Raw genomic sequence first — 27,644 nt, forward strand, 5'->3', positions numbered from 1 at the left:
ATTTTTCTGGTCTTTTAAGAAAAAATTTAGAGCAAGGGATGACTCACCCTAGGGGTCTAAATCATACTTCAATCATACTTTCATACCCATACATGTATGGAAGTATGAGACATATATTATCAACTATGCAACCTCCTAGTTTTCTTGCATAGGGAAAGGAGGACCATGTTTACCAATGGAAATATTGCTTCTTCTTACAGAGTGGTTTCCATCGTTCGAATTGTGATCCCTACCTTTATTACAAGGTTGTGGGTGACGTGTGTGTTGATAATCTTGTATGTTAATGATCTCATTATCACACCGAGTTCAGTATGACAGGTCTTGGGATCCTATACTTCTTCCTTGGTTTGGAGATTTATCACAAGGCATAGGGAATCTTGATTTCCCAGCACAAATATATCTTCAAGGTACTTTCCAGGTCTAGTATGGCTGAGTATCAGTCTATTTCTTGCCCCATGGACCTTGAGTCCAAGTTATTGGCAACAAGTGATCCCCTTCCAGATGCTACCTGCTACAAGTGCCTTGTTGACTCTTTGATCTAGCTAATTCACAGACATTTCTTTTGTGGTGGCTTTGCTGTCTTCTTTATGAAGTCTTCTACTCAGGCAGCAAACTCATTGGAGAGTTGCTTTGTGCATTTTGCGCTATCTATAGGGGACTCAATCCTATGGAATCATGTATGGAGAGAGAGCCACTCTTTCTGGTTGGAGCAACTTGATTGGGTAGGTGATGTGGATTAGAGACGGTCCACACAAAAAGTCAATAAATAAAGAAAATGCAGCTAAATTGCTAGAGCTTCAATATCTCCATCAAAGTCTAACAGGAGATCACAACTAGGAGATGATAGATTAACATGACAAACACAGGTAGGCTAATAAGATCACCTTATTCATATACAAGATTTGTGTGAGTAGTTACTCATTGTTGATGAGATTATTCAGGATACTGAATTGGTGAATATTACACTGAACTCTCTTCCAGAGTTATATCTGGGTTTTTGCATCTCTTTGATTTTGTCATGGAGGGGGGAGGCAAGCAACCCCTTACATTTGTGGAGTTGGAAGGCCTCTTGTTGCAAGAGGAGCATACTTGGAAGAATGTTACATAGTGTTTAGGTGATGTGGCTATGCTTTTCAAATTTAAAGGCAAGGGTAAAGCTAGGCAAGCAACCCCTTACATTTGTGGAGTTGGAAGGCCTCTTGTTGCAAGAGGAGCATACTTGGAAGAATGTTACATTGTGTTTAGGTGATGTGGCTATGCTTTTCAAATTTAAAGGCAAGGGTAAAGCTAGGCAAAATGCAAAAAATCAGCAAAAGGGTGATGCTAGACAGCCATAACACAAGGCTGTCTAAGACTTAGATAACTCTAAAAGAAGAAAAAATGTCATTATTGCAAGAAGCTTGGTAACTATATTGATGAATTGCAAAAGAGATTGTCCAAGGAGAAGAAGAAAGACTCTGGTTTGGCTATCCAAGAGACATCAACCAACAAATTGGCAGATGGTGATGCTTCAACCAACTTGGTAGAGGAGGATTATGCATTTCTCACATACAGTTATGATTCTTCTATGGCTGATTCAGCATTTAATGCTGCTAAAATGCAGCAAACATGGTATTTTGACAATGGTGCTTCAAAGCACATCACTTCTAAGAAGTGCTTGTTTATTTTTTTGCATTCAGCCACTGCTGGGAAGTGTGTCACATGTGCAAACAACAGCAGTCATGATGCATGTGGCATTGGGGTAGTCATTATTACTATTGTAGATGGTTCAAACTTCATGCTTCTTGATGTATTATTTGCGCATAGCATTAAAAAGAACTTGTTGTCTATTTTTATTTTCAATAAGTATGGCTTTCAGGTCATGTTTGAAGATGACAAATGTATTGTTAGAAATAGGGAGATAGATGATGTATTCAAGTTGTCTGGCATCCTGTACAAGGGTTTATTCTTGTTAGACAGTTATAGCCAATGGTCTCATGATGCTTTCGTAGTCACTAGTCTTACTCTTGCTATGCAGAATGTGAAGCTTTGATATGCCCATTATGAAAATATGAGCTTTGGGAGTTTGATGACCCTTCAGAGGTGTCATATGGTAGATGTATTGCTTCCAATGGAGACTCCACCTCCTCATGCATACGAGGGATGTATTTTAGGCAAGATGCACAGGTTTGCCTTAAAAAAGGATGGTGTAGTGTGTGCTGTCCGAAAAATGCAACTTATTCACCTTTGATGTTTGTGGTTCTGTGAGGATACGTGCACTTGGGGGTCATCTTTACTTTGTTACATTTATTTATGACTACTCCAGGTATACATGGGTGTATGGACTGAAGGCTAAATTTGATATATTCATGTATTTTAAACATCTTGTAGCAAAGCTTGAGGTTGAAATTCATTTAAAATTACAAACACTTTACACGGTGGGGGGGGGGGGGGGAGTACATATCTCGTGCATTTGAGACATATTTGTTGGATGGTGGCATTATGTATCAAGCCATTGTTAGAATGGCTCCTTAGCAAAATGAAGTTGTTGAAATGAAGAATCACACTCTCATGGAAATGATTTGTTGTATGTTGCAAATCAGGGGCTGCCACATAAATTTTGGTTAGAAGGGCTTTAGTGTGCCCATCATGTATTGAATTGTACACCTACAAAGGCTTTGAAGATGATCACACTGTTTGAAGCTTGACATGGCAAGAAACTCAAAGTTGACTACTTTCGGATGTTTGGTTGCATAGCCTATGTGCATGTTCCAAAATAGCTTTGTGGGAAGCTCGATGATAAGGTGTAAAATGCATTTTTATTAGTTACAGTTCAGAAAGCAAAGGCTATCACATGTGTGACCCATGCATGAAGAAGCTGTTATGAGTAGGGATGTTATATTTGCTGAAAATGCAACATTTTCACATGACTAGTTTCAAATGCGAGCCACACATGACATTGGTGATGTTTTTGAAGGCCTTTTACCACTTTCTTTAGAGTCCATGCTTGCTGTAAATGGCAAGACAAACGTGTTACAGCAAGCTGTGGCTGCTCCATATGCTCCTGAACAGCAGGCTATTGATGAGGGTTTGCCACATGCAATGGAGGCAACAGTTCAACATGAAAGGGCTGCTGTAAATGCAGCAAAAATAGTCCCAAGATAGCTATTACAAACTCTCTAAGTAAAATGGATGCCCCACTACCCTAGCACTCTAGAAGGGCTGCCAAGCATACAACACATGATGCAAGGGGAGGGGGGCATGTTTGGCCGATGTAATGGAAGTAGGTGATTGTGATTTGGATGTAGGCCATGTAGGAGAAGTTAGAGTCCATTGCCACTAACTCTATATGGGATCTTGTGGATCTACCACCTAGCAAGAAGGCCGTTGACACTAAGTGGGTTTTCAAACTCAAACGTAAAGTTGATGGCTCAATTGATAGGTACAATGCGCAATTGGTAGCAAAAGGCTATGCATAGAAGAAAGGCATAGAGTACGAGGAAACATTTGCTCCTAGCTATTACAAACTCTCTAAGAGAGTAAAATGGATACCCCACTACCCTAGCACACTAGAAGGGCTGCCAAGCATGCAACACATGATGCAGGGGGAGGGGGGCATGTTTGGCTGATGTAATGGAAGTAGGTGATTGTGATTTGGATGCAGGCCATGCAGGAGAAGTTAGAGTCCATTGCCACTAACTCTATATGGGATCTTGTGGATCTACTACCTAGCAAGAAGGCCATTGACACTAAGTGGGTTTGAACGTAAAGTTGATGGCTCAATTGATAGGTACAAGGCACGATTGGTAGCAAAAGGCTATGCATAGAAGAAAGGCATAGAGTACGAGGAAACATTTGCTCCTATATCTCGTATGAGTACGGTGAGATGTGGGATCGCGATAGCTACACATTATGGTTGGAAAGTACATCAGTTGGATATTAAAACAATATTCTTGAATGGGGATTTGCATGAGGATGTTTATGTGTCCCGACCTCCAGGGTTTGTGAATAAAGGAAAAGAGCACATGGTATACAAGCGGCATATGGCTCTTTATGGTCTTAAACGAACTCCTCGTGTGTGGTACTCAAAAATTGATGCATATTTGGCCAGCAAAGGGTTCAAAAATAGTCCAATTGCTCCTACTCTATACATTATGAATGAAGGGGGGGACTTGCTGATTATCATTCTTTATGTGGATGACATGCTGCTCATTGTACCTAAAGAGGAAAAATTTGCAGATTTTAAGACTGAATTAAAACATGCATTTGCTATGTTAAACATGGGTTGTCTACACTACTATTTGGGGATTCAGTTCACCCAAAATCAACATGGTATCATCATGTCGTCAGAGTCATAGTATGTGATAAGCTGTTACATAGGTTTAATATGGGAAGTTGAAAACCTATGTGCACTCCTATGGCACCAAGCTTAAAGCTGTCTATGCATGATGATGAAGAGATGTATAATGTTGCAATTTACAACCAGGCTATTGGCTGCCTCATTTACCTTTGTAACAGAGGTCTTGATATTTAGTATGTAGTATCTCAGGTAAGCAGATATATGCACAACCCATGGCCACACATTGACAAGTTGTTAAGTAGATCTTTAGATAATTGCAAGGTACTCAGTCACATGCATTATTATTTCCTCGGGGGGGGGGGGGGGGGGAGGGAGGGGAGGGGTAGACTTGCACTTATAGGCTTAATGTGATTTAGATTGGGTTGGTGATGCAGACACTAGGTAGTTTGCTAGTGGACATTGTTTCTTTCTTGGCCGTTCATGCATTTCATGGCTAAGCAATAAACAACCTACAGTGGCTACCTCGTCTTGTGAGACTATAAGTACAGGGCAGACTTCACAGCAACATTGGAATGTGTATGGTTATGTAGACTGTTGGCTAATCTACATTTACCCTTGGAGGGTCCTACACCCATTCTTTCTGACAGTCAGAGTGCTATTGCAATAGCACGTAATCCTGTGTTTCATGCTCGCACAAAATACATCGAGGTGCATTACCATTATGTTAGAGAGAGATGTTATGCAGGAGAGATCATCTTGATGTATGTATCCACACAGGAAAATGTTGCAGACATTTTTATCAAAGAATTATCACGTGGGAAGTTTGAGGCTTTTCGAAAGTCCATAACTTATTACCCTTTGGTAAAGATTGATCATCCTTGTACTTTATAACATTGGTACTGTAGGGGGTTGTTAGAATTTGGTAAGCTTGGGCAATGCCCAATGTATTTTGTATGGTGTGGACACTTATTCTAGTGTCAATGTAGTGTGTGTACCTAGTGTCTTTAAACATTAAGATAGTGACATTGGGAACTAGAGTAAGTTACCCTAACTCTAGTTAGTTGGTGGAAGACTGGTTAGGTCAACTCATGACCTAAACTAGGTTGTACTTTCACTCTTTTAGTTTAGTTCAGCAAGTATACTCTACACTTTTGCTGTAGCTCACTCATTGTCACTGTCTCGTTTCTCTCTCCTCCATTGTTGGTATTGCTTTCTCACACTTCCTACTCTAGATAACTGTTTAGAAAGGTGCTTTTAACATCCATCCAATACAACGGCCAACCATGGTGAGTGGCTATTGCTAATAAGAGGTAGATTATGTCAACCATGCTATGGGTGTGATGGTCTCTTCATAATCGTTGCTATACTTTTGGCGAAAACCTTGCATTACAAGGCGAACCTTGTATTTAACCAAAGTTCCATTAGCTTTCATTTTGTTCCTAAAGATCCACTTAGTTCCAATGACTTTCTTATGTCTTGGACAAGCCACTAAGGCTCAAGTTCCGTTCTAGTCAATGCTCTCAAGCTTCTTATCTATGGCCTCATGCCATTGTGGATGCTTTATAGGCTCTTGCTAGTTCTTTGGGCTTAGAATGTGCTATGAGATTTGCCATAAAGACATCGCAAATGTAGTTGTAGGTGCAAGCTAGGTAGATCTTCTTAGTTCATGTGGGATGGAATCTGGTGGATGGATCCTTGAATCCTGCATAGTCTGTTGGTACAAGTGAGACGATGAGTTCCTAATAGTAGGCCTAGGAGCACAAGTCTTTGGCTCAGATGGCACTATCTTTGATAAAGTAGGCTGAGGAATCAACTTGGAGGTTGGTGGAGTGGGTTGCACTATATCCCTCTTATAAAAAACTACATCTTTTGAGGTAATCACCTTGTTTGTTTGAGAATCAAACAAGCGATAGGCTTTCGTCTTCGAGGAGTATCCTACAAAAATCAAGAGATCAGCTCGAAATTGCGAGCTTGCTTGGTTGATCATCATGATTGTGTGTGCAAGCACAATACTAGAAAACTCTGAAGCTGAAAATGAGGGGCTGCATGCAAAAGAATGCCTAAGAGGCCGCCGCTGTTGGGTACTAGTTGAACTCGAGGAGCTCTACTATGAGACCGTTGCAGTCAGACACCTATTGAAGATATACACTGATGTATTAACAATCTAAGGCCGTAGGCGCTCGAGAAGCTTTACATATAGAGTGTGCCTTGTTTATCACAGTGTAGTTCCTATGCTTTACAACTCTATTTTGAGAGAAGTTGGTAGAGGTAAGTTGGCAAGAGATGCCGTGCTAAAGAAAATAACTCATGGGAGGTAGACTCACCAGTGCTATCACTCCTCATAGTTTTTATATGACCACACATTTGATTTTGCACTAAACGCACCCAAGTTAAGATGTGAAGGTGTTAGGTTTTTACTTTAAGAAATACACCCACATATATCTCAATCAGTCTAGAAGTGCAACGTGCCATTAATGGTGATAGTGGATGCTAGCCCACAAAGATAAACATGAATCAATCTAAGGGGCTCCTCAGCTTTGTGTGGTTTGCTGAGGGAATGATGTGCAGTGTTGCTTCCCAAGCTGACAAGCTCTACAAACATCCTTGGATAGTTTGAGGTGTGGAAGGTTCTAAATCATCTAACGGCATGACAGCTCATAAAAAGAGTCATACCCAAGGTGCCCAAAGTGGAAATGCCAAAGATGCTCATCATTCATAGGCTCTTGTGTGGTGACTAAGGTCGAGAAATGATGAAACTCAAAGTTCTCGGTAATTAGCTAGGAAAGGAAGTGAGTCACTACATAGAGGCCCCACCAAGTTGTGCCTTGCTGTAAGCAATCACTAAACTAGCGTGAGAGTCTATGATCTTGACTGTGGTTGCAATAAAGAAAACTACTCGTTCAATTGGGTAACTTGCCAAACGGATAGAAGGTTTACCCCAAGCTGGGGGCACATTGTATACATCATCCAACGAAGGGGTGAGAGCGCAATGGAAGAAGGATATGAACACATAAAAAAAAAGAAAGAGTCAAGAAGAAAAAGAAGAAAGAAATCTGCACTGAGTGAAGATGAATGTTGAATACAACAATGTGGACATAGAGAAAAAAAAGAAAGAGTCAAGAAGAAGAAGAAGAAAGAAATCTGCACTGAGTGAAGATGAATGCTGAATACAACAATGTAAACGCCCCGAACAACGTACTATGCTTAACAATTATGATATTCGCTTGTTTTCGAGATTTAATATAAAAGAGAATGAACACTTAAAGCTGAAAATGAAAATTACTCACAAAATTACAGCCATGAAAATGTAAAAGTAATGGAGACAAGATTGAGGGTTGAAGATGGGCAACCCCCCCGTCCCCCGTCCCCCCCCTCCCCCGGAAAGAATGCATTTCTGCTCAACCCAAGTCCTTTAGGAAAGAGCTCAGTTACAATCAACCTGAGAGTGAGGAGAAGTAATTCTCACTCTCACAAGATCATGCAAAGATGTACAAACACACATGCATTATCTACTATGCAATGATAAGAACTGATTTCTTTACAGTATGAGAGAAGAAAGAGGAGAAATCAGCCTTTCTTCATCGTTGATCAGCAGTACATGGATAGGGCTTGCTTCTTGTTGCTAAAATGGAAGAAAGAGCTCGAGAAGGAGGTGCTGTAATGTGAATTTATAGGCTTGCTGTCCTGTAAAACAGCAGTGATAGAAGAGGGAATATGGAGGAATTTGATAATGGAGAAGTGGGGGATGATGATGGGGATGGATGGGGCGAGTTTTTGGCTATCTGTGGGTGCTGTACATCGAGTTTACAACAAAGAAAAATGATGCTGAATGAAGAAAAACGAGCTCTTATTTATAGGAGAGGGAATAGTTAGTACAAAAGGGGAAAGTGGAGTAGCACAAGACAAGTGTCCAGCCACATGTCATGAGATGTGAGAAGTGGTGGGACACTTGGAAACTTGTGTGACAAGTGTCTTGACACTTGTCTCTTCTCTATGGCCTTCCTTTTTGGGCTGAATACTGTCAAGAATAGAAACAACCAAATTTAGTAAGCACAGTCAGGGTACAGAATTTACTATTTTTAGAATGTCATCCCTATTTTTTTGGACTAGCATTTTTAGGCTAATTCGAGGCTCCTAGAATTTAGGGACCTCCTAAAATTTAGGGACCCCCCAATATGGGTGTCATATGAAAGCTTTTTCCATATACATCGCAAAAATGGTATCAGAATCTTCATGTGACTTTCCTATGCAAAAAAATGTGCATTTCAAGCTTTCAGCCCACACATGCACATTGTACAAGCATTTCATGATCACGCCATTTTGTTGATTGTAACTGTCTGTTTTGGCGGATCTAGCCTACACTTCAAGGCATCAATCCTTTCTGTGCGCGAGTCTAACCCTGATATGCGTGAGTTCTGGTTACAGGCGCCCAATCGGGCCATATAGGTGGAAGTGTGAACTATCTTTTCTCTAACCCGCCGCATGGGTCCACCATAACCTGTGACCACTCATCAGTGGGCAGCTCCAATGCACTTTTCTTTATATCTAATTAGTGCAAAGGAAACAAATTTAATAAATCATTATATAGACAAATTAATAAAAAAGGATACAAATTGTGTTTCTATAGAGTTGTGACAAACAATGTGGTCTGATCAGTCTCTGTAGGCAGTCCGAGGGGTCAATGAGGGCATCAGATCAAGTTGAGAATGATGATGGCAGCAGCAACACTGAAAAAAAAGGAGAATGCTGGAGACGGAAGAGTGAATCAACAACCTGTAGAAGAATGTGTCTGCCAAGTGAGAAGGGTCAGCTATAAATAGTTGTAAATCCCAAAAATTGTTTGACCTGCCATAATGGCCCCCAAATCTAACCGACTTGCCTAAAATGGCATGTGATTGCAATAAATGCAGTCCGATTGCACAAAAAAATTGAGGAAAAACGGAAAATAGGCATCTGAAAACTTGCATTGCAATACAATGCATTAGAAAATGGTAAACCTAAATAATTAAAGCAACCAAATAGAAAAAACGAAATGAAGCTAAGGAAGCAAAAACATTAAGCTCAAATAACAACTTTTAGTGAAAACACGAGTGAAATGGAAAGCTAATGGCAGAATAAGCCAATTATAAGAACCAAGGCAATGAATGACTTTAAAGAAATGATGGGACAACATCTTGGGCAGGCATGCATTGATAGGGGGTGAATACCAAGTGATAGACATAGGAAATGTGCCTAATATAGAAGAAATGCACACAAAAATGCCAAAGCTCCCATGTCTCTGTCAAACTCTGACAAGAGCTCACAACCAAGACTAACAATCATAAAATAGGCAAGCTAACATGCCATCTCAGATCCTATGAGTGTCTGAAAACCCAATAATTTCATGTGATGAAGCATGGAAGTCTTGGGCGAAGGCTTCATGTGAAGAAATCCATTGTGTTGTCCTGCATGGGATAGTAAACCACCAACAAGAACATAATGGTACTGAACCTCAATGTGCTTCATGTGGGCATGAAACACGGGGTTCTTAGCTAGAGCTAGGGCACTCTTGTTGTCCACACGTAGCTGAGTGGGTTCTCTCTGGGGAAAACCAATCTCCACCAATATCTGACAAAGACACATGGCCTCCATAGTAGTCGAACAAAGGGTGTGGCACTTTGTTGTCGTAGAAAAAAGTACCACAATAGCTTGCTTCTTACTGCTCCACGAGATAGCTTCGAAACCAAGGGATAAAGCAAAACCTATAGTGGACTGTCTCTAATCCACATCGCCTACCCAATCAAGTCACTCCAACCAGAAAGAGTGGCTTCCTCTCCATACATGATCCCATAGGATCGAGTCCCCTATAGATAGTGCAGAATGCGCAAAGTAGCTCTCCCGTGAGCTTGAGTAGGAGTCTTCATAAAAGAAGATAGCAAAGCCATCACAAAAGAGATGTCCATGAATCAGCTAGATCAAAGAGCCAACAAGGCACTTGTACTGAGTAGCATCTGGAAGGGGATCACCTGCTACCAATAACTTGGACTCAAGGTCCATGGGGGAAGAAATAGACCGACACTCATCCATACCAGACCCGGAAAGTAACTTGAAGATATATTTGTGTTGGGAAATAAAGATCGCCTATGCCATGTGATAAATCTCCAAACCAAGGAAGAAGTATAGGATGCCAAGTTCTGTCATATCGAACTCGTGTTACAATATCTCTGGAGTCCGATCAACCTCCTGTGAGTCACTCTATGTGATAATGAGATCATCAACATACAAGATTATCAACACACACTTGTCACCCACAACCTTGTAGTAAAGGTTGGGGTCATGATCCGAATCATGGAAACCACTCTGTAAGAAGAAGCGATCGATCCATTGGTACCAAGCTCGAGGAGCTTGCTTTACACCATAGAGAGCCTTCTGCAACCTATAAACACGGTCCTTCTTCCTCTTTGCACAGAAAAACTAGGAGGTTGCATAGTTGATAACACACGTCTTATACTTCCATACATGTATGGGTATGAAAGTATGATTGAAGTATGATTCAGACCCCTGGGCTGAATCATATGTTGCCCTAATTTTTTTCTTAAAAGACTAGAAAAATATAAGAATGATAAGTCGAACCTTAATATGAATTGTAGACACTTCAAAAAAGCTTACACCTTGAAAAACAAGTATAAAAGACATTGAAGTTTCACAAGGGGACTATGAATTTTGAGATTATAATCAGCCCACAAAGATCACAAAATGTCATGACTCATTGACTCATAAATTATAATCGGTCCACTAAGATCACAAAATGTCATGACTCATATTACGTCATAGTACTCTAGACTCTATAGAGGCCACTCAAGAGATTGATGACACAAGGGTCAAGACTCCGAATTGTAGACTTGCTATGGCATGTGCTACTCAAGTTGACTCATGAATCATTTTCATCTCCAGCATCGAGACTGATGACACAAGGGTCAAGACTCCGAATTGTAGACTTGTTATGGCATGTGCTACTCAAGTTGACTCATGAATCATTTTCTTCTCCAGCATCCTCATTCTCATCTCCAGCACACACTAGCGGTATCAACATTTGATGCACCTACTGTCACAGGAGCTGAAATCTCATCATCTTCCTCTCTCATTTCCTGCAAAGCAAGCAGCCTTTCGTCATCCTTTTCCTTGTTTAGCATTTCCAAGGTCACTTCTATCTTCTCAAATCCTCTTTCTTTCAACTTGCTAATTAGACACAAATTGATATGTATAAAAGTAAGATTCTCTGTATTCTTTGGCTTAAGCTTGTTCCTTTTCTTCATATGAATGAGAGAAAAAGTCCCCCAATTTCTCTCACCATGGTGAAGCACATGGTGTCAAGTGCTGTAAATTTGGTGTCTTTGCCCCAAAAGCTTCCCACCACTTTACACCTTGATGCATCCTCTTCTCATCCTTTGCAATAGGACGTGCAAATGGACGTGACTTAGACTTATACTTATCTAGTTCATCAAACAACTCCCCTTGAACACTTACATCATAGTTTGAAACACGTTCAACTACATCCATCCAACCCTTACTCACCTCTCTATCATTGTCGGGATTCTTTGCTCTCCAAATAGGATGGAGCACAAAAGCAGTAGCATGCAATGGAGAGTGCATCATGTTCCATCCGTCTACACAAAGTGCCTTGAGTTGTTGTGGCTTGGAAGCATCAAAAACCTCAAGACTTTCAATCTTTTCTATCATGCGATCAGTGAGCATAGTGGCACCCTCTCTATCAGCAAGATGCAAAATCTTTAAAATTGGAGCACATAGCTTCACAATCATCTTGGCATTGGCCCAAAATGAAGAACCCAAGACCATAGATGAAACCTCCAAAGCCTTGGCACTTCTGCTCACTTTCTTTCTGCAATACTCATCACTAACAACCATGCAACGCAATCCATTGAAGACTCTCTTACATTGATAATGGGTCAATGATGTGCATTAGACCATCCATCACAAACAATGCTACAGTCATATCTTTTTCCTTTCTCTCTGAGATCAAGCAAATCTCTTTGCACACGTTTGACCTCATCATCCAATTCTTTAGTGTGCAAATGATGGTATGAAGGGGCCTTGAAGCTTGGGCCAACATTTCTGATTGTCTTCACCATGTTAAGAAAGTAAGGGCTCCTCACCTTCCAATGAGGAATGTCCTTTGCATAAAAGAACCGATGAAGGGCAATTGATGCCTCTTTCCTCGCTTGTATGTCCCAACTTTGAAATAAGGGGCCTTCCCTAGCATTAGCTTTGCGCTTTTTAGGCATCATTAGCTTGAGAGGAACAAATAGCCACATTGGCACTAGAACTTCCTGATGCATCTCCCAAATGAGAAACCTTTGCATGAACTCATGGGAGTAGATACATGCAATTATGAACTACACCTTCTACATCTTGGGGTGGACTAGAGCATTTGTCAACCCCAAATCCCTTCAGCCCCAAGATGTGGCCATGAATATTAGTGGGGCCACCATTCCATGTGCGGGAACAATATTTGCATTGCATAATATGCTGTCCATTCTTCAATTTCTGCAATCAGTCACAAATCGCCACTCTTTTCCTTGCTTTCGAACCATGCTGACCTAGAAAACTGAGATGAGAGAGAGAGGATGGGGCTGAGTACTCGAGTGAGCACATTGCAGTTTGCACATGCTGCCCTCTCGTGAAGCTCAATTTCTGCACACACTTGTGAAGCTGAATTTCTGCACACACTGATCACTGAAGTCTGAATAGTGCTGGTTGCACATGTGCAGGGTGAGAGTTGACCACACAAGCTGCACACGCAGAACAAACGCAGAGAACTCAGGCAAAAACTGCTGCAAACAAGGCGCGAGGAAGAAATCATCAAATTAGGGCAGTCATGGCAATTTTTCTTAAATGTGAAAAAAACGTCAAGTATGAAATGCCATATCATATGTTTTCAAACTAGATGTTTTCAAGCGTTTGGTATGATGATTCATACGCGCCTAAATCCAAGTGTGGGAGGTTGTAAGATATAAATCTCCTCCTCCAAGAAACCATTTAGAAAGGCCGACTTCACGTCCATTTGATCCGTCTAATAAACCAGCCAATGTGATGAGTGGCTAGAGCCAAGATAGCTCAAATAGTGGACATTCGAGCTATAGATGCAAAGGTCTCAAAGTAATCCAAACCTGCCCGTTGAGAGAAGTCCTTGGTAACAAACCGGGCTTTATGCTTGTCTAAGGTTCCATCTGCATGATACTTAGTCTTATAGACCCACTTAACACCAATCACCTTCTAACTTCCAAGTGTAGTTCCGCACAATAGAATCGAACTTAGCTTGCATAGCACTGTGCCAAACCTCCTATGCAAGAGCCTTATCAACTATAGTAGGCTCATGGTCTTGAAGAATCTTTGACATAAGGGCATAATTCACGCAGAGTGAACTATCCTGTTGGGCCTGCTAATCTGCATGGACCAAGAGGCATCTCAAGGAACTGAGTAATCCCTAAATCATGTATGAGCCTCTGATAAAATCGAGGAACAGTGATAGGCTGAACCTATTGCAAAGGAGATTGTGAGGCCTCCTGTACCTATAAAGCACCTTTCTGTGGAAGGGACTCCCCCTCTCTAAGGAAAGGTATACCCTCCTCATTTTATGAAGAAGGCTGCCCCTCGAACAGCTCAATTCTCCCCAGAGGCAACCTGAGGAGACGAGGAAGGGTAGAAACACTCAACGATGAGTTAGTAGATGAAGGAGCCATCAAAGGTTGAAGGGGAGAGGGAGAAGAGGAAGGAGGGGGAGGAGTCGCAAACGAAGAAGGGGTGTCAAGGGGTAACTTGGAAGGAAGGGGAGGGGCTGATGGTAGGGGGGATCCATCGATGACGAAGAATCACCTATATCAAAAGAACCATCAATCGGATCTTTGGAGGTTGTAACCTTATTGAAGATCACATTCTACTCACCTTGATCTTTCGAATCTTTGGGTTGTAGAGTCAATAGCCCTTCGTGGTCATGTTGTAGCCCACAAAGATGAGCTTCTTCGACTTAGGGTCGAGTTTGCTCCCTCTTTTCTTACTGTCCACATGGACATATGCCTCCCACTCTAAGATGTGAAAGTGGAAGACTGAAGGCTTCTTCCCAAAGAAAGCTTGGTATTGAGTCATATCTTGCAATGTTGAAGTAGAGGACCTATTGCAAATATGTACTGTGGTAGCTACAACCTCACCTCATAAGGAATGGGAAAGACTCCTATGCTTGGGCCATTTTCAGCATGGTCTGACTGGTGTGCTTCACCACACCATTCTCGGATGCCATGTTTGGGTGGCAATACTCCACCCGAATCCCATGATCCTTGCAAAATTGAGAGAATAGGTTAGAACAAAACTCGCCACCATTGTGGTCTACTCGTACACCACGAACTTTAAAAGAGGTTTTTGTTTTCGCAAATACCTTCCACTTGTAGAAGTGGGAGTGCACCTTGCTCTTATACTCCAAGAGATAAGGCCACACATCACGACTAAAGTCCTCAACAATCAACATAAGGCACTTAGGCTTCCTAAGGGAGGCCGTGCCCATAAGTCCACAAAGGTCAATGTGTACCAACTCAAGCTGTATCGAGGCCCTCTGAGTAGCAACCTGTGGATGAGGCTACCTATGCTGCTTTTCCCTCAAGCAACTAGAGCAAAGAGTGTGAACATGAGGGAAATCTAAAAGTCTCTCCACCATCTTCTTCCTAGAAGCCCATTGAATAGCATCAGGGTTTAAATGCCCATAATGAGCATGCCCAAACAGTCCAAGCTCATGGCAAGTCTATGCAGCAAGGGCTGTGAGTTTGTAAAGTCCACCCTCCTGTATACTTATCCAAAGAGCAGCTCTTGTAGATGTATCTCACTATGATTGTAGCCTAGGTGAAGATGACTCGAGTACCTAGCTATGTAAGACCATAAACAGACAAGAGGTTAAAGCCCAAATGTGGTACATATAGGACTTTGCCTAAAGAAGTATGCCGATTAAGTAAGAGGGGAATGGTCCCCACTCCATGCACAGGGATGGAAGAGTTGTCACCAATGGTGACAGATCCCCCTTTGGATCTCATGACTTGAAGCCAATCTTGGTTGTAAGTCATATGGGAAGAGGCCCTACTATCCATAAACCAAGGCTTTTCCTCAGAAGAAGAAGCAAGTGATGTATCCTCCACCTCCAATAAGTATACAAAGACGGACTCTGTAGTAGCGGATGTGGTGCCCTTGCCACAATGAGGCTACTTAGGCGGCTTCTTGAAATCCTTGGAATCATCCTTCTTGTCCTCTTGTTTCTTAGCCTGGGACTTCCCCTTCTTCTTCCCTCCCCCCAAACTTGCTGTAAAAGCTTTTGTGGATCTGGATCCACTGATGCTGATGTCTCTGAGAGCCGCTCGGCATGCTCTAAGGCTAGCGGGGCAAGGTTCTCCCAAAGAAGTGTATCTTAGGTCCTTGAAATTAGAAGAGTGGTATACACCACATTGAACTTCAAAGATGGCATCTGAGTCAATAGAATCATGGCCATGTCCTTGGAAGATATACTTTGTCTGAGAGGTGCAAGCTCATCTCTCATGTCCTCCAATTTGTTGCTGTGGTCCTTCATGGAAGGAGAATCATCGACAGTGAGCATTCAAAGCTTCTTCTCAAGGGATATGTGGTGGGCAAATGTCTTCTGATGATATAAAGACATGAGCTTCTTCCACACCTCAACTATAGTCTTCAACCAACTTTACTCTCCCGTGTCTCTGGTGCTGCCACTTCTGATCCAGTCACCTCACTGACGCCTTGAGTTCTGTGTAGGGACTGATCAATCCATCTTGTATTCAGCTTCCATTCATAGTTTAGTGCAAATTTTCTTCTTCTATTCTCTTCTTTCATTGCAGCCTTCTGTTCCCTTCTCTCTCTGTGTTCGTGCTCTTCTTCAATTGTGTACTCTCACATGGTATCATCACCAAAAGAAAGGACTTGGTGGCTCTAAGAAGAGAAGACTATACTCAGCTTGCCATTTGGAGCAGATTTGTCACGAAGAACATAGATTTTCTGCTTTGTTTGGGCCTTCTATGAAGTATGTGGGACATCTACAATTTCTCTTTGCAGGGTGTAGCTGATTTTCCCTTCACTCGGGCAGCTTGACACTAGAACACAACAGATTTTTGTGTGTTTGCAGGTCTATTAGAGTTATGGAGTACCACCAGTTCAATGCTTTTAATGGCTTAGATGAGGAGTCTATCTATTCTTGTGAAGATAAGCATTCTCACCTGTCAGATCATTGAAATGGGTGACATGAAGACAGAATATCAAAGCCACATAACTCTGATAGGTCCAGAAGATTGGAGCAGCCTTCTTCCCCTCCTACTTGGCTACATGTTTCATACAAGGCCCATACTTCTAGTCTCCACCTTCTATACAAGTGCTTATTCTTCCTTCTTTACCCAAAGAAGATCAACTTGATGGTGCAAACTACTCCCTTTGGTCATGCAAAGTGGAGTGTACTCTCAACACCTTTGACTTGTGGACATTTGTTACTTTCCCTATTCCCCATCCAGTTGAGGATTTAGAAAAGAAACATCTATTCAATTAGAGGAATAGAAAAATCCCAACATTGGTTATATGATGGACCAAGCAGCCCCATGGGATCGGCTCAACTCTCAAGCTCGATCCTTTCTCTTCATGAGTTTGTAGGATTTTTTCCTAGTGTATGTATGTAGACTTCAAACCATAGGGGAAGTTTGGATGAACCTCTCTTCTATTTATTAGTAGAAGACCTTTGCCCACTGCATCACCATAGGGATGAAACTTTGGATGCTTTCTATTGATGATTCTTCTTCCATGACGGATCACATCAACAAGATGGAGGAGTTGCGGGATGAACTTGCATATCCCTTGGTAGGGACAATTTCATCAGAGGACATGTCAATGATTCTTATCACTCATCTTCCATCTCCCAGTTATGATGTCTTCTATACCGGTTTTCTTACCTTCAGGACACAGGATACTATTCTATGGGAGAAGTTACCTTTGCTTGTTTTGGAGCACAGAGTGACGCAAGGAGATTGGAGCTAGTGGCAACTCTACTAAGGACTTCAAACCGTAGGGGAAGTTTGGATGAAACTCTCTTCTCTTTATTAGTAGAAAATATTTGCCCATTGCATCACCATAGGGAAGAAACTCCAGATGCTTTTTATTGACGATTCTTCTTCCATGAAGGATTATATCAACAAGATGGAGGAATTGTAGGATGAGGTTGCATCCCTTGGTAGGGATAATTTCATCAGAGGCCATGGTGATGGTTTTTATCACCCATGTTCCATCTTCCAAGTATGATGTCTATACCAGTTTTCTTACCTCTAGGACACGGGATACTATTCTATGGGAGGAGTTACCTCTGCTTGTTTTGGAGCACGAAGAGTGACTCAAGGAGATTGGAGCTAGTGGATCTGGCTCTACCAAGTCTTTTACTGTAGGTTCAAGAGGGGGGAAGAAGAAGGGTAACAAAAAGGCTAATGACAAGAAGTAGGAAGACAAGAAGGATGAGAAGAAGAAAAAGCCAAAGTATCCACATTGTGGAAAGGCACTCATCATGAGGAGAAGTGTTGGCATAATACCTCTATTTGAAGCCAAGCATCATTTGTTTAGGGTCAAAGACATTGCACTTCTTTCACTAAGGACAAACCATGGCTTGTGATGGACAGTGGAGCTTCTTCATATATGACTTATTGACAAGGTTGGCTTCGGGACCTTTGTGCAAGAGGGAGTTCCATCACCATTATGACAATTGTTTAATACTCATCTGCAGAGTGGGGACCATTCCCCTTCTACCAAATTGTCAAGATTCTGCTGCCAATGTACTTTATGTTCTAGATTTGGGTTTTAATCTCTTAGTTGGTCATGGCATGACATAACTAGGTACATGGGTGGTCTTCACCCAAGGTGCTGTCACTGATTAGGATGCTTCTATAAGTACTGTGCTTTGGACAAGCACACAAGAAGTTGGACTCTACAAGCTCACTACCCTTGCTCCTCAGTCTTTCCATGAGCTTGGGCTACTTTGGCATGCCTGTTACATGTGAACTGACTCCATTCATTGGACTTCTCAGAAGAATTTGATGGATGGGCTGCCAAAAATTTCCCCATCAATGCTTAAGCATAAGCACATTGAGGTGCATTATCATTATGTTAGAGAGGCTCTCCATGAATGGGAGATTGACTTGGTTTATGTCCATGTATAGGACAATTTGGCAAATGTATTTAAGACTCTCTTGAGAGAAGTTTGAAGCCTTTGACAAGGATTTAGACTTACTACCATTTAGGGATTGATCTATCATTCCCGTATACATTCACGCCATTCACTGTAGGGGGCCTTGTTACACTTATCATGTCCCTCTGTTGTTTGGTGTGAACACTCCCTTATCCACACACACTTTTTACCTTCTAGTTGAAGAGGAGTTTTTTCCCTGTGTGAACACCCACTTTGGGTGTGGTACTATAGTACCTTAGGGGTTGTACTTTTATTCTATCATTCTCACATAAGTGGGTGTGACCTTCCAACAATCTCTCCTCTCTTGCTGTTCACTGTTCATTGTGATTGTATGTGTGTGTGTGTGCACATGCACATGCATGCAGTTGAGCATTGACCCAACAGAACTTACTGTGATCTAACAATATTATTGTTGCCACATGGCATAAGCACATATGAAGGATTGGAAAATTGGATCTTGTGCTAACCAAGCAATGCACACAAATTAGTTTTATCTGCCAAAAATTTTAATCAGCAAAATTTGTTGTTTAATTGTGCAAGCTTTATGTGCCAGGTTTTTGAAACTACTGGTTGTGGAAATTGAGGTCATCCTAATATGCTTATTTTGATTCGTGTTTTAGTTCAAATGGATGCAGAATACTTGAGAAACACAGTCGGACAAACTCTTGCAAAAGGCTGTGCAGAGACAATTGGAGCAGCACCAGTTGACCCCATACAATATCTTAGTTTATGGCTTCTGAAATATGTAGAGAATACAAAGATAGAAAGTAATTTTTGGAAAGAAAAAGAGTATTTATTACAGGAACAATCAAAAAAGGAGGAAGAGGAAAGACAACGTGAACTTCAGGAGAAAGAAGCTTTACAAAAGGAGTTAGAAGCTCTTAATGAATTGCGTTTGATTCAAAATGACCCTTATCTATTGTTCAATACCTGTTTACAAGTGGTTTCTGAGTTTACTGGTAATCTTCAGTGCCAATTGCATCTTCTTAACAATCCAATATTGTCCCGACTAATATGCATCTGATACTTATACTCACAGAACCTTAATGCTTGAAAGGTGGTAAATGAACTGAGTAATGCCTTTCGAAATTGACTATATGATGCAACGCAAGCTCTTTGGTCCTGCCTCAGGAGCTCTGTTAGACATGTTCCTTGGAACTCTGATACATACATGATTTGACCAATGTGTATCTTTACTCTAGATTCACAACTTCTTGTGCCTCTATGTCAATTTGAAAAGTTCAGATGGTTTCAGCTCAGGTCATACTTAGGAGAGAGATAACTATCCCTTGGTTCATCTGGACAAAATCTATGACATCCTTTTCAGAAAATTAGATTACTTTTTCTGGCTGTTTCATGCTTCTGTGAGGCATTTTGCAGTTTAATGAGTGGAGGGCCATGTTGGAGCTAAATCTCAATACCCTTGATGTCACACGTCATGCAGCAGCTCATATAGAGATGGAGAGAGTTCTCAAGGTATGGCATTTTAGTGGTAGTTTGACAACACACTGTTTCTATTGCATGGGCTTTATTGCAAGATCTTGTTTCAGGTCAGGGATGAGATCTTGCTTGGTTGATATGTAGAAGTCTGACAATTTGATGGGGCTTTATTGCATGTTCTCGTATGTGATCAGGAATGAAATCTTGCTCTGTTGATGTCTAAGATTTGATTTGAAAATCCTTTAAACAGAATGCTGAACATTTGTACTAAATAAGCTTGTTATACCATTGCAAGAATTAAGCTTATAAAACTAGTGTGCTAGGTGTTGAGAAGCATCAGAAGGCCCTGAAAATTTTTCAAATACTTGACATGATTGAACTGTGTGGCAAACATCTGCTCTAAAGAGGGGAAATGCTTTTTTATATTTCAAATAGAATATTCATGTATCTAACTATATGACGTTTTGCACTGTACACATAAAAAGAATTTGAAGGTTGATGAAACTCAAAACAGTTCAAGGATACTTGCACATTCCATAGTTGCATCCGTACGTGATACGGACTGGTCTGTATGGTTCTGTACCGTATGTATTCGTACGATTTAGTGTGAAAAAACTAACCCTTTTTTCCACACACTTGCCCCTTTTTAGTATGGAAATACTGCCCCTTTTGTATGATCATTGATGTATAGTGTATGGTGTATCCACTCCCATCTATCTACTTGTAAGTTGTAGTGCATGTTGCATTTGCGGCATATGCCATACAGGTTTTGGCTTGTTACCCTCATGCATTCATCTTATATACTCTAATGGCATTGCTATTTTGTCTTTAAACATCTGTTCTATCATTTGTAGTCCAAAATAATCAGGTTTTTTTTCGTACTAATATTGTACTGTACCTTGTAAAATTATAAGGTACCACTTAGTACTGCATTTTATTGTATCGTACGGTATCAACTTTCGTACTTGACAACTATGGCTACTTCACAAGAAATTATTGTTTGGTTTAATTTCAAGTCCACCTTGAAGTATCTTTTATCTTTTATTTCTCTTTGGTGGGTGTGGGAGGCCCATAAAACATTAATGTTAATTATTTGGTTATCTATGAAAACAGCATGTAGCTCTGCATATATTGCTCTTGTGCTTGACAAATTGTGGGAGCCACCAAAGAAGTCCAGTGAACAGGAAGAAGGAACTCAAGATGAGGAGCCAGAAGAAGAGCAAGAGGAAGAGGAAGAGGAAGAGGACCAGGAACAGGATGGGGGGGCAGAACAAAATGCTGATGATGAAACCAAAGTAGGTCAGGCTGATGGAGATGAACAAGCAGAGGGGACTGACACAGACAATTCCCAAGGAGATAATCAAAAGAAGAGAGGAAAACCTCCAAAGCCACCTAATTATAAGAAGAAAATATTGCTTTATGCATCAGCGACACAAGAAAATAATTTTCTAGTCAACAAGCAACTAAACAGAAAGCTTGTAAGCTCAACGTGTCATCCATATGCATTTGCAGCGTGCCAGTCTCAATTTGCACATTGTAATTTGAAGTCATAGTATAATGAGTATCAGCGAGACATTTTTAAATATTTCAGGTACCGATCACATTTTCTGTACTGTTACAAGGGCTTCCAAGGTTACATATCAGCAATGTTTTATACCAAGAAGGTAAAACTTCACTGGTTTTGTACTTCTCCAGTCAATCGATCTTTTGATGTTATTAACACCAGAAATTCGAAGATTTAATGTAAGCTTTCAGCGTATGAACTTGATGTGACAAGGATTGGAATGCAGATCATTTAAAACTCTCTTATTTTGAACTGCTTGCAGGCAAGATAGTTGAGGATATGGTATTTCAGTTATCACCTGTGCTTGATAAGATAGTTGAAGCATATGCATTGCATTTATCATGACTATTCCTTTTGAACAAGTTATGCTATGCGAATGGCCATTATCATGTTGAAATTCTGCTGTCTTTGCATGTTGCTGACTGTCTTTCACTGTCTTTCAACCAATTCATACCTTAGAACTCTTATATCAATTGATATATTCTTTCTGATTAGGAATGCCTAGATCCTTAAAATCCACATTGCTCATTTTCACTTATGCAGGCATTCACTTTTTTCAAAATTTACCAAGAATGGGAGCGTACTTTGCTGTTCCCATTCATCTGAATACATCTCCTGTTCAGGTAATAAATCCTCTTGCCATCCAGTGATGCTTGTGGTTTAACAGAAAAATTGAGTTGTATAACATTTAGATATATTTCAAGCCACTTCCTTTTTGTTATGTTTTCAATCGTTTTAATTTGGACTTGGAAGCAGCAAATCCAACAGTATCATTTTCTTTGCAGTCGACTTGCCTTTGTCACAATTCGAACTAGTAGCCTCCAATCATCCAGCAGCTCTAGCAGCATTTCTCCAGGAGTACTGCAATGGCAGTCAAGCACTGTGTTCTCAGTGGGTTAAGAGTGTAGTGCCCCTTAGATGTGACAGAGTTTTCCCCATTTTCTAATTTTCCCAGCCTTTTTTTTCCCAGATTTATTTTGTATCCTAGTTAGCAGTTAGACTTTATATTCCTTTCAGAGTCTCTCTCAACGCTCTCTCTTTCACCCTGCTTGTGTGATCATGCATTTGAATTTTAGAGTGGATTTTACGAGTCTATGTGCAGTATACCACAGTCCCTGCCATCTATGCAATGGGCTACACATTGCAACCTTAATAACTCATCATATTCTTATGGAAAGCTTTGGTTAAGAGAAGTGCTGTCCATCAAACAAGCTTGGTATGCGTAAGTCAATAAATATCTTGAGGGATAGAGACATTGTGTTGGCCAACAAATTGATAGAGATCTACATTCTGCTTCAACACCTCTGCTGAGTCTTTGGTCAATACAATGTCAACAGTATAACACTAAGAAAATCTGAGTCCTGGCACTTCTGCTTCTATAATGGAATTTAATATTCAGGGCGCGCTTCATGCATACACACATTGACCTCTTTTCTGTCTTTTTGCAGGTTGTTGCCCTTCTATGTGTTGACAGTCTTAAAAAAGAGCATTTTGGTACAGGCAGGCCCTTTTCTGTAAAAGAACAGGAATTGATTGTATCTGTTGCACAGGCGGCCAGTGAAGTTTTGACCACAGTAACTTCCACTATTTCAGTTAGCTACAAAACCAAAGAAATTATGAAAGATCTCCAAGAACATATTCAGGAAATAAAGGCTTCTTATGAAGCGGAATTGAAACGGGAAAGAACTGCTGAGAAGGCAAAGAGCTCCCAGGCGGTTGACAGGGATAAGGCAAATGTGAATAGTAATGAGAATCAGAATAGCTTGCGACAGGAAGGAACGATCTCTAATGAAAAAGATGAAGCAAACACAGAGGCTGAAGATGAGACGAACAAAGATGATAATGATGCGAGTGCCATGCATGATGCTGGTGAAAAAGATGAGAGTGACTCTGAGAATGAAGAAGTGGAAACAGCACCAGAACCAGGAGAAGAAAAGGTTGAAGAAGAAGAAGAATTGGAAGAAGCAGATGATGAAGCTGAGCATGATGACATGGAAGAAAGTGAGCAGGAAACTCAGTCAGGTGATGAAGATGGTGATCAAAAGCAGATCCATCTGGCAGAAATAGCTCTGAAGCAGCAGCAGAATAGGGTTGCAAAGTTAGAAAAGAATTTTCAGAAATGTCAAACAAAATTAACAAAACAAGGAGTCAAAGTTGTCAAGCTGGAGAAACGATTGAAAAAGACAGGCAGCAATTTGCAACACTTGCACACACATTTAGCGACGATACTGGACACACTGACCAAGTACAAGGTGGATGCTTGATTTGCTATGTTTGAGATACTTGATTGGTCTTGTTCAATGATAATGAGTTATCACAGTAATTGTCATGTGCAGGATGAAGAGTTGCTTCGGATTAAGCAGTATTTGTTCCCTCCTACAATCATTCATCGAATACTGAAGGCAAGGGCACACGTTTTTTAATCAAGAAGTGGGTGGTTCCATTTTATCTATCTTGAGATTTTAACATAGAATTTATAGAAGTTTCTGGTGTTTTGAACTCTGTATTCTTGAGATAAAGCTACAGTTGTAAATTCTGATGGCCTGTATGGATGAGTACCTCTTGACAACGCACCTCTTGTTAGGATTCTTTCCAGAAAGTGGAAGGCTAGGAACATTCATGTCAATCCAGTCGATGGAGGGCTTCCAGGATTCATGTACCTGACGTGCATACACAAAAACAGGCACATGCACATGCATGCATGCATAAGGAGGCAGGTTGGTGTTTGGGGGCTTTTTTGATTTTTTGTTTTTTTTTGGGGGGGGGGGGGGGGGAGGGGGAGGGGAGGGGAGAAAGGGGAGGGGAAAAGGAGGAAGTAAAAGCCAAGATCCTAGAAAAGCAAATGATGAATGGGTGGTGGTGTATGTTTGAGATGGTGGTGTGGGAGGGAAGGAGGACAGGCCTGAGTGGTGTGAAGTAGGGAGGGAGGGAGGACAGGCCTGAGGTAGGGAAGTTCATCTAATGAAACCAAACAAAGTGATTACAATGGTGACTGATAAACATTAAGTGATTACAATTGTCCAAGGTAGAGAAGTTGGCTTATGAAACCAAACAAAGTGATTATAGTGGTGCCATGAAAAAAAACTAACTGCTGCAAGTAACAAACTGCAAGGCTATAATTTTCTGTGTTGCAGTGGGTTGTGGAATATGGTTTAGAGGGTGGTGTCCCTCCAGTTAGTATTGGTTACACATCCTCTTCACTCTAGGTCTCAAGATGAGTCCATCTCTAATGGCTATCCTCCTTATCGACATGAGACACTTACTGCAAAAATGAAGTCCACCTGTACAAATCTGATGAAGTGATCTTTGTATGGCTGTATCTTTGATGGTGCCTCAAAGAAACCCTTCAGGTGTGTTGTGTGCCGTGTGTATAGCTTGAGTAGGCTTACGTTCTCCTTTGGAAGTAGGCTTATGTTCTGGCTTGGAAATCTGAGCTGCTGACATGTGTTGTAATGGAGATGTGGAGAGATGTTTCATCTGGAGGTCATTCCTGAAGAACAATGCAGATAATTTTGCAAACCACACTCTAGAGTCCAGATTTTGCTGAATATCTTCCTCTAATTGAGGGTAACTGTGTGGAAGTAATCTATCTAGGACTAAAGGTATGTAGCCGCCTAGAAGAGGGCATCTAGTACTGCCATAGTCATTGCTGTGTGCAAACTCTGGCTGTATTATTAACAGATGAGTTTCTTTGCAGCGTCTTAGTATAGCATCATACTAGTGTTCTCTCAACCTTCTGGTTTTGGGGGTCCCATCCTCTAAAATGGCACCCGTACATCAGGTGTGGCAATTCAGTCAGATAACCATGTCTTTGTTTGGGTTCCGGGCCCGTGGAATGAGCGTAAAAGCCCTCTCTCTCTAACAGGTTACAACAGATGGTCTGAAATTGCTCTTAAAAGAGCCTATTTCACCAGCTAGGGCTGCATAGTCTGGAGGGCATCTAGTATATGTTTGTATCGAGTTTGGTCTACTAAAGTCGATCTCTGTTACATATAAATAAGTTCCACAGTCCCTCCTCTACTTGATAGCAATTCAACAAAGTTACTGGATTATTATTTAAGATCATAACTTACATGGTGATTCTTACCTCTCATTTCCAATCACCAAATCCCATCTCTACAAGTAGGTAGGTAGGGGTCTGAGTACCACTCAATGAGCTTCACCAAAGATTGATTCACAACGGTATATATTGGGGGGGAAGGTATGATACTTGAGTGATACTTCTCAACAGGCATTTATGGGAAAAACTATCATACAAAGTCTTGTGCTTGCCATGTGATCACAGAGTCAGATCAATCTACTTTTCACGAGTGCCAGTATGATGGTCAATGTGAGACTTCATATTGAGCAGGTATGTAAGGCCCAGGGCAGCAATTAACAGAGTTAAAGAATTAAGAGTTAGAATATGACAAGCAGAAAACTGCCAAGTAGAATGAGAAATTCTTCCCAGCCAACCGTGTGACCGGAGTCAAATACTTTTGACGGTTTGCCTGTTTGTCTTCTTCACGTGGTAATGTTACCAGCAAAATGTTTCAGACAAAGAAAGCGCAAACTCATGTTTCTTTCCCGGTGAATGACGTATATTTTCGAACTCCAGGCTCTTCTCCATGTACTTGGACATGATGACGCAACGGTTAATGAATGGACAAGATCTAGGCAGATCCTAGATGATGATATCGTCAGTGTAAGTGAATACTTGAACCTGATCACTGATAACATCGTTTTCCTCATAATTAGAGAAAGGCCCTCTCATCAGTCCTTTTGATTCACTTCTCGTGATATCAGGCATTGAAGAACTACAGTCCAGTTTCTGACGTCGACCTGAAAGTATGGGACATGTGTGATATTTATCTGGAAGTAAGTTTTGTGTCAGGTCATTCTGTATGTTAAGCTGATGGTCAGCTTGAAGTAAGCTTTACATAACTGTATTATCTGTCAGACATCTCAGAGCTCTATTCCAGTATTGAAATAGTGGCTGGTGAATCTTCTCTAGTTAATCCATGCAATTCAAACATTATGTACTTTGAAGTGGAACAAACCGGCAGGAAAACTGAGTATGGAATGGTTGTTTGCCAGGGTATCACAGAAGAATTACTGTCTAAAGAAGCACCCGTAGGATATGTATGCTCATCTCCCGAAACTACATCATTTTTATTATTATTCCCTTGTCTGTGCATAAATTTTGATTAAGAAATGACCCGTGCATCACATATTTTGTCGACATGACCACCGTGCAGCTTGGCCAGCAATGGCTGCTTGCTGCCAAAAAGATGGCAATCGAGACCATGAGGCACAACAATTACAGAAGGGAGCACGAGAAAGCTGCAAAGGTATCCTTGTTCAGATGATCAAAGGCTCCCGACTGTGTTCTGTTTTGTTCAGATGCCTTCCGACCAGCGGGAAGTCAGTCAGTCGGTGGTGGGTGACCTATCCTTTGGGTGTGTTCACAGGACTTTGCAGACGCGGAGTTGGAACAAATGGTAGCAGAAATCGATCTGAGGGTGGCTATTGATGAAGAGAAGAAGCGCGCGCTTGAGTTAGATGACCTCCAATCAAAATTTGCGAGGGAAATGGCAAGGTCCTCATCACCAGCTGATGGAGGTGCAGAGCAGGGACACGAAGAGGAGGAAGAAGAAGAAGAAGGAGAGCCAGAGGAGTAGATAAGAATTTGCATGGACCGTCGAGGATGACGGACGGATGAATGTAGTGGTATATTCAATTACCATCAATCAGGCAGAGCAAGGTGCTCTCTCTCTCTCTCTCTCTCTCTCTCTCTCACATCCTGATCAGCAGTATCACAAAGTGCAATGTCGCAAAGACAATGTGTTTCACACCTAAGCCACACCATGCATGTCAAGAATGTCGTTAGTCTTAAGAAGTTTGCGTTTATGCATTATATTTTGTTATTGCAACCCTCACAATAAAATATATTCTACACATTGGAATGTGCAATTTTTGGAGAACTACACATTTGTAACTTAGTATTTCGAGGCCAAACATAAAATATGTTAAAATAAATGCTATGTATAATGTTGTGCTTTTGGTACCTACTTTAATTAATAAGCTTTCACTTTGCACATGAATTTTAATCATATGAATATTCG

The 27,644-nt window shown here is 41.1% G+C and overlaps 1 protein-coding gene and 1 pseudogene across 1 annotated transcript in view; one reads left to right on the forward strand and one right to left on the reverse strand.

Moving 5' to 3' along the window:
• Positions 1 to 27,321, forward strand: part of LOC148008921 (uncharacterized) — a 28,591-nt gene extending 1,270 nt beyond the window's left edge. Inside the window, exons 2-12 of the mRNA XM_087673912.1 lie at positions 19,157 to 19,495; positions 21,090 to 21,454; positions 21,568 to 21,640; positions 22,084 to 22,163; positions 22,989 to 23,792; positions 23,877 to 23,942; positions 26,138 to 26,224; positions 26,326 to 26,397; positions 26,617 to 26,661; positions 26,778 to 26,870; positions 26,991 to 27,321. Of these exons, the coding sequence (XP_087530038.1) occupies positions 19,162 to 19,495; positions 21,090 to 21,454; positions 21,568 to 21,640; positions 22,084 to 22,163; positions 22,989 to 23,792; positions 23,877 to 23,942; positions 26,138 to 26,224; positions 26,326 to 26,397; positions 26,617 to 26,661; positions 26,778 to 26,870; positions 26,991 to 27,200 (2,229 nt within the window). The 5' untranslated portion in view covers positions 19,157 to 19,161 and the 3' untranslated portion in view covers positions 27,201 to 27,321. The remainder of the gene's footprint in view (positions 1 to 19,156; positions 19,496 to 21,089; positions 21,455 to 21,567; positions 21,641 to 22,083; positions 22,164 to 22,988; positions 23,793 to 23,876; positions 23,943 to 26,137; positions 26,225 to 26,325; positions 26,398 to 26,616; positions 26,662 to 26,777; positions 26,871 to 26,990) is intronic.
• Positions 11,320 to 12,561, reverse strand: LOC148008922 (uncharacterized; annotated as a pseudogene).
• Positions 27,322 to 27,644: the final 323 nt, after the last annotated feature.

The sequence above is a fragment of the Lygodium microphyllum genome, unplaced genomic scaffold, assembly GCF_053477565.2.
Source record: "Lygodium microphyllum isolate KBCC unplaced genomic scaffold, Lygodium_microphyllum_v1.1.10 scaffold_46, whole genome shotgun sequence".
Lineage (NCBI taxonomy): Eukaryota > Viridiplantae > Streptophyta > Polypodiopsida > Schizaeales > Lygodiaceae > Lygodium > Lygodium microphyllum.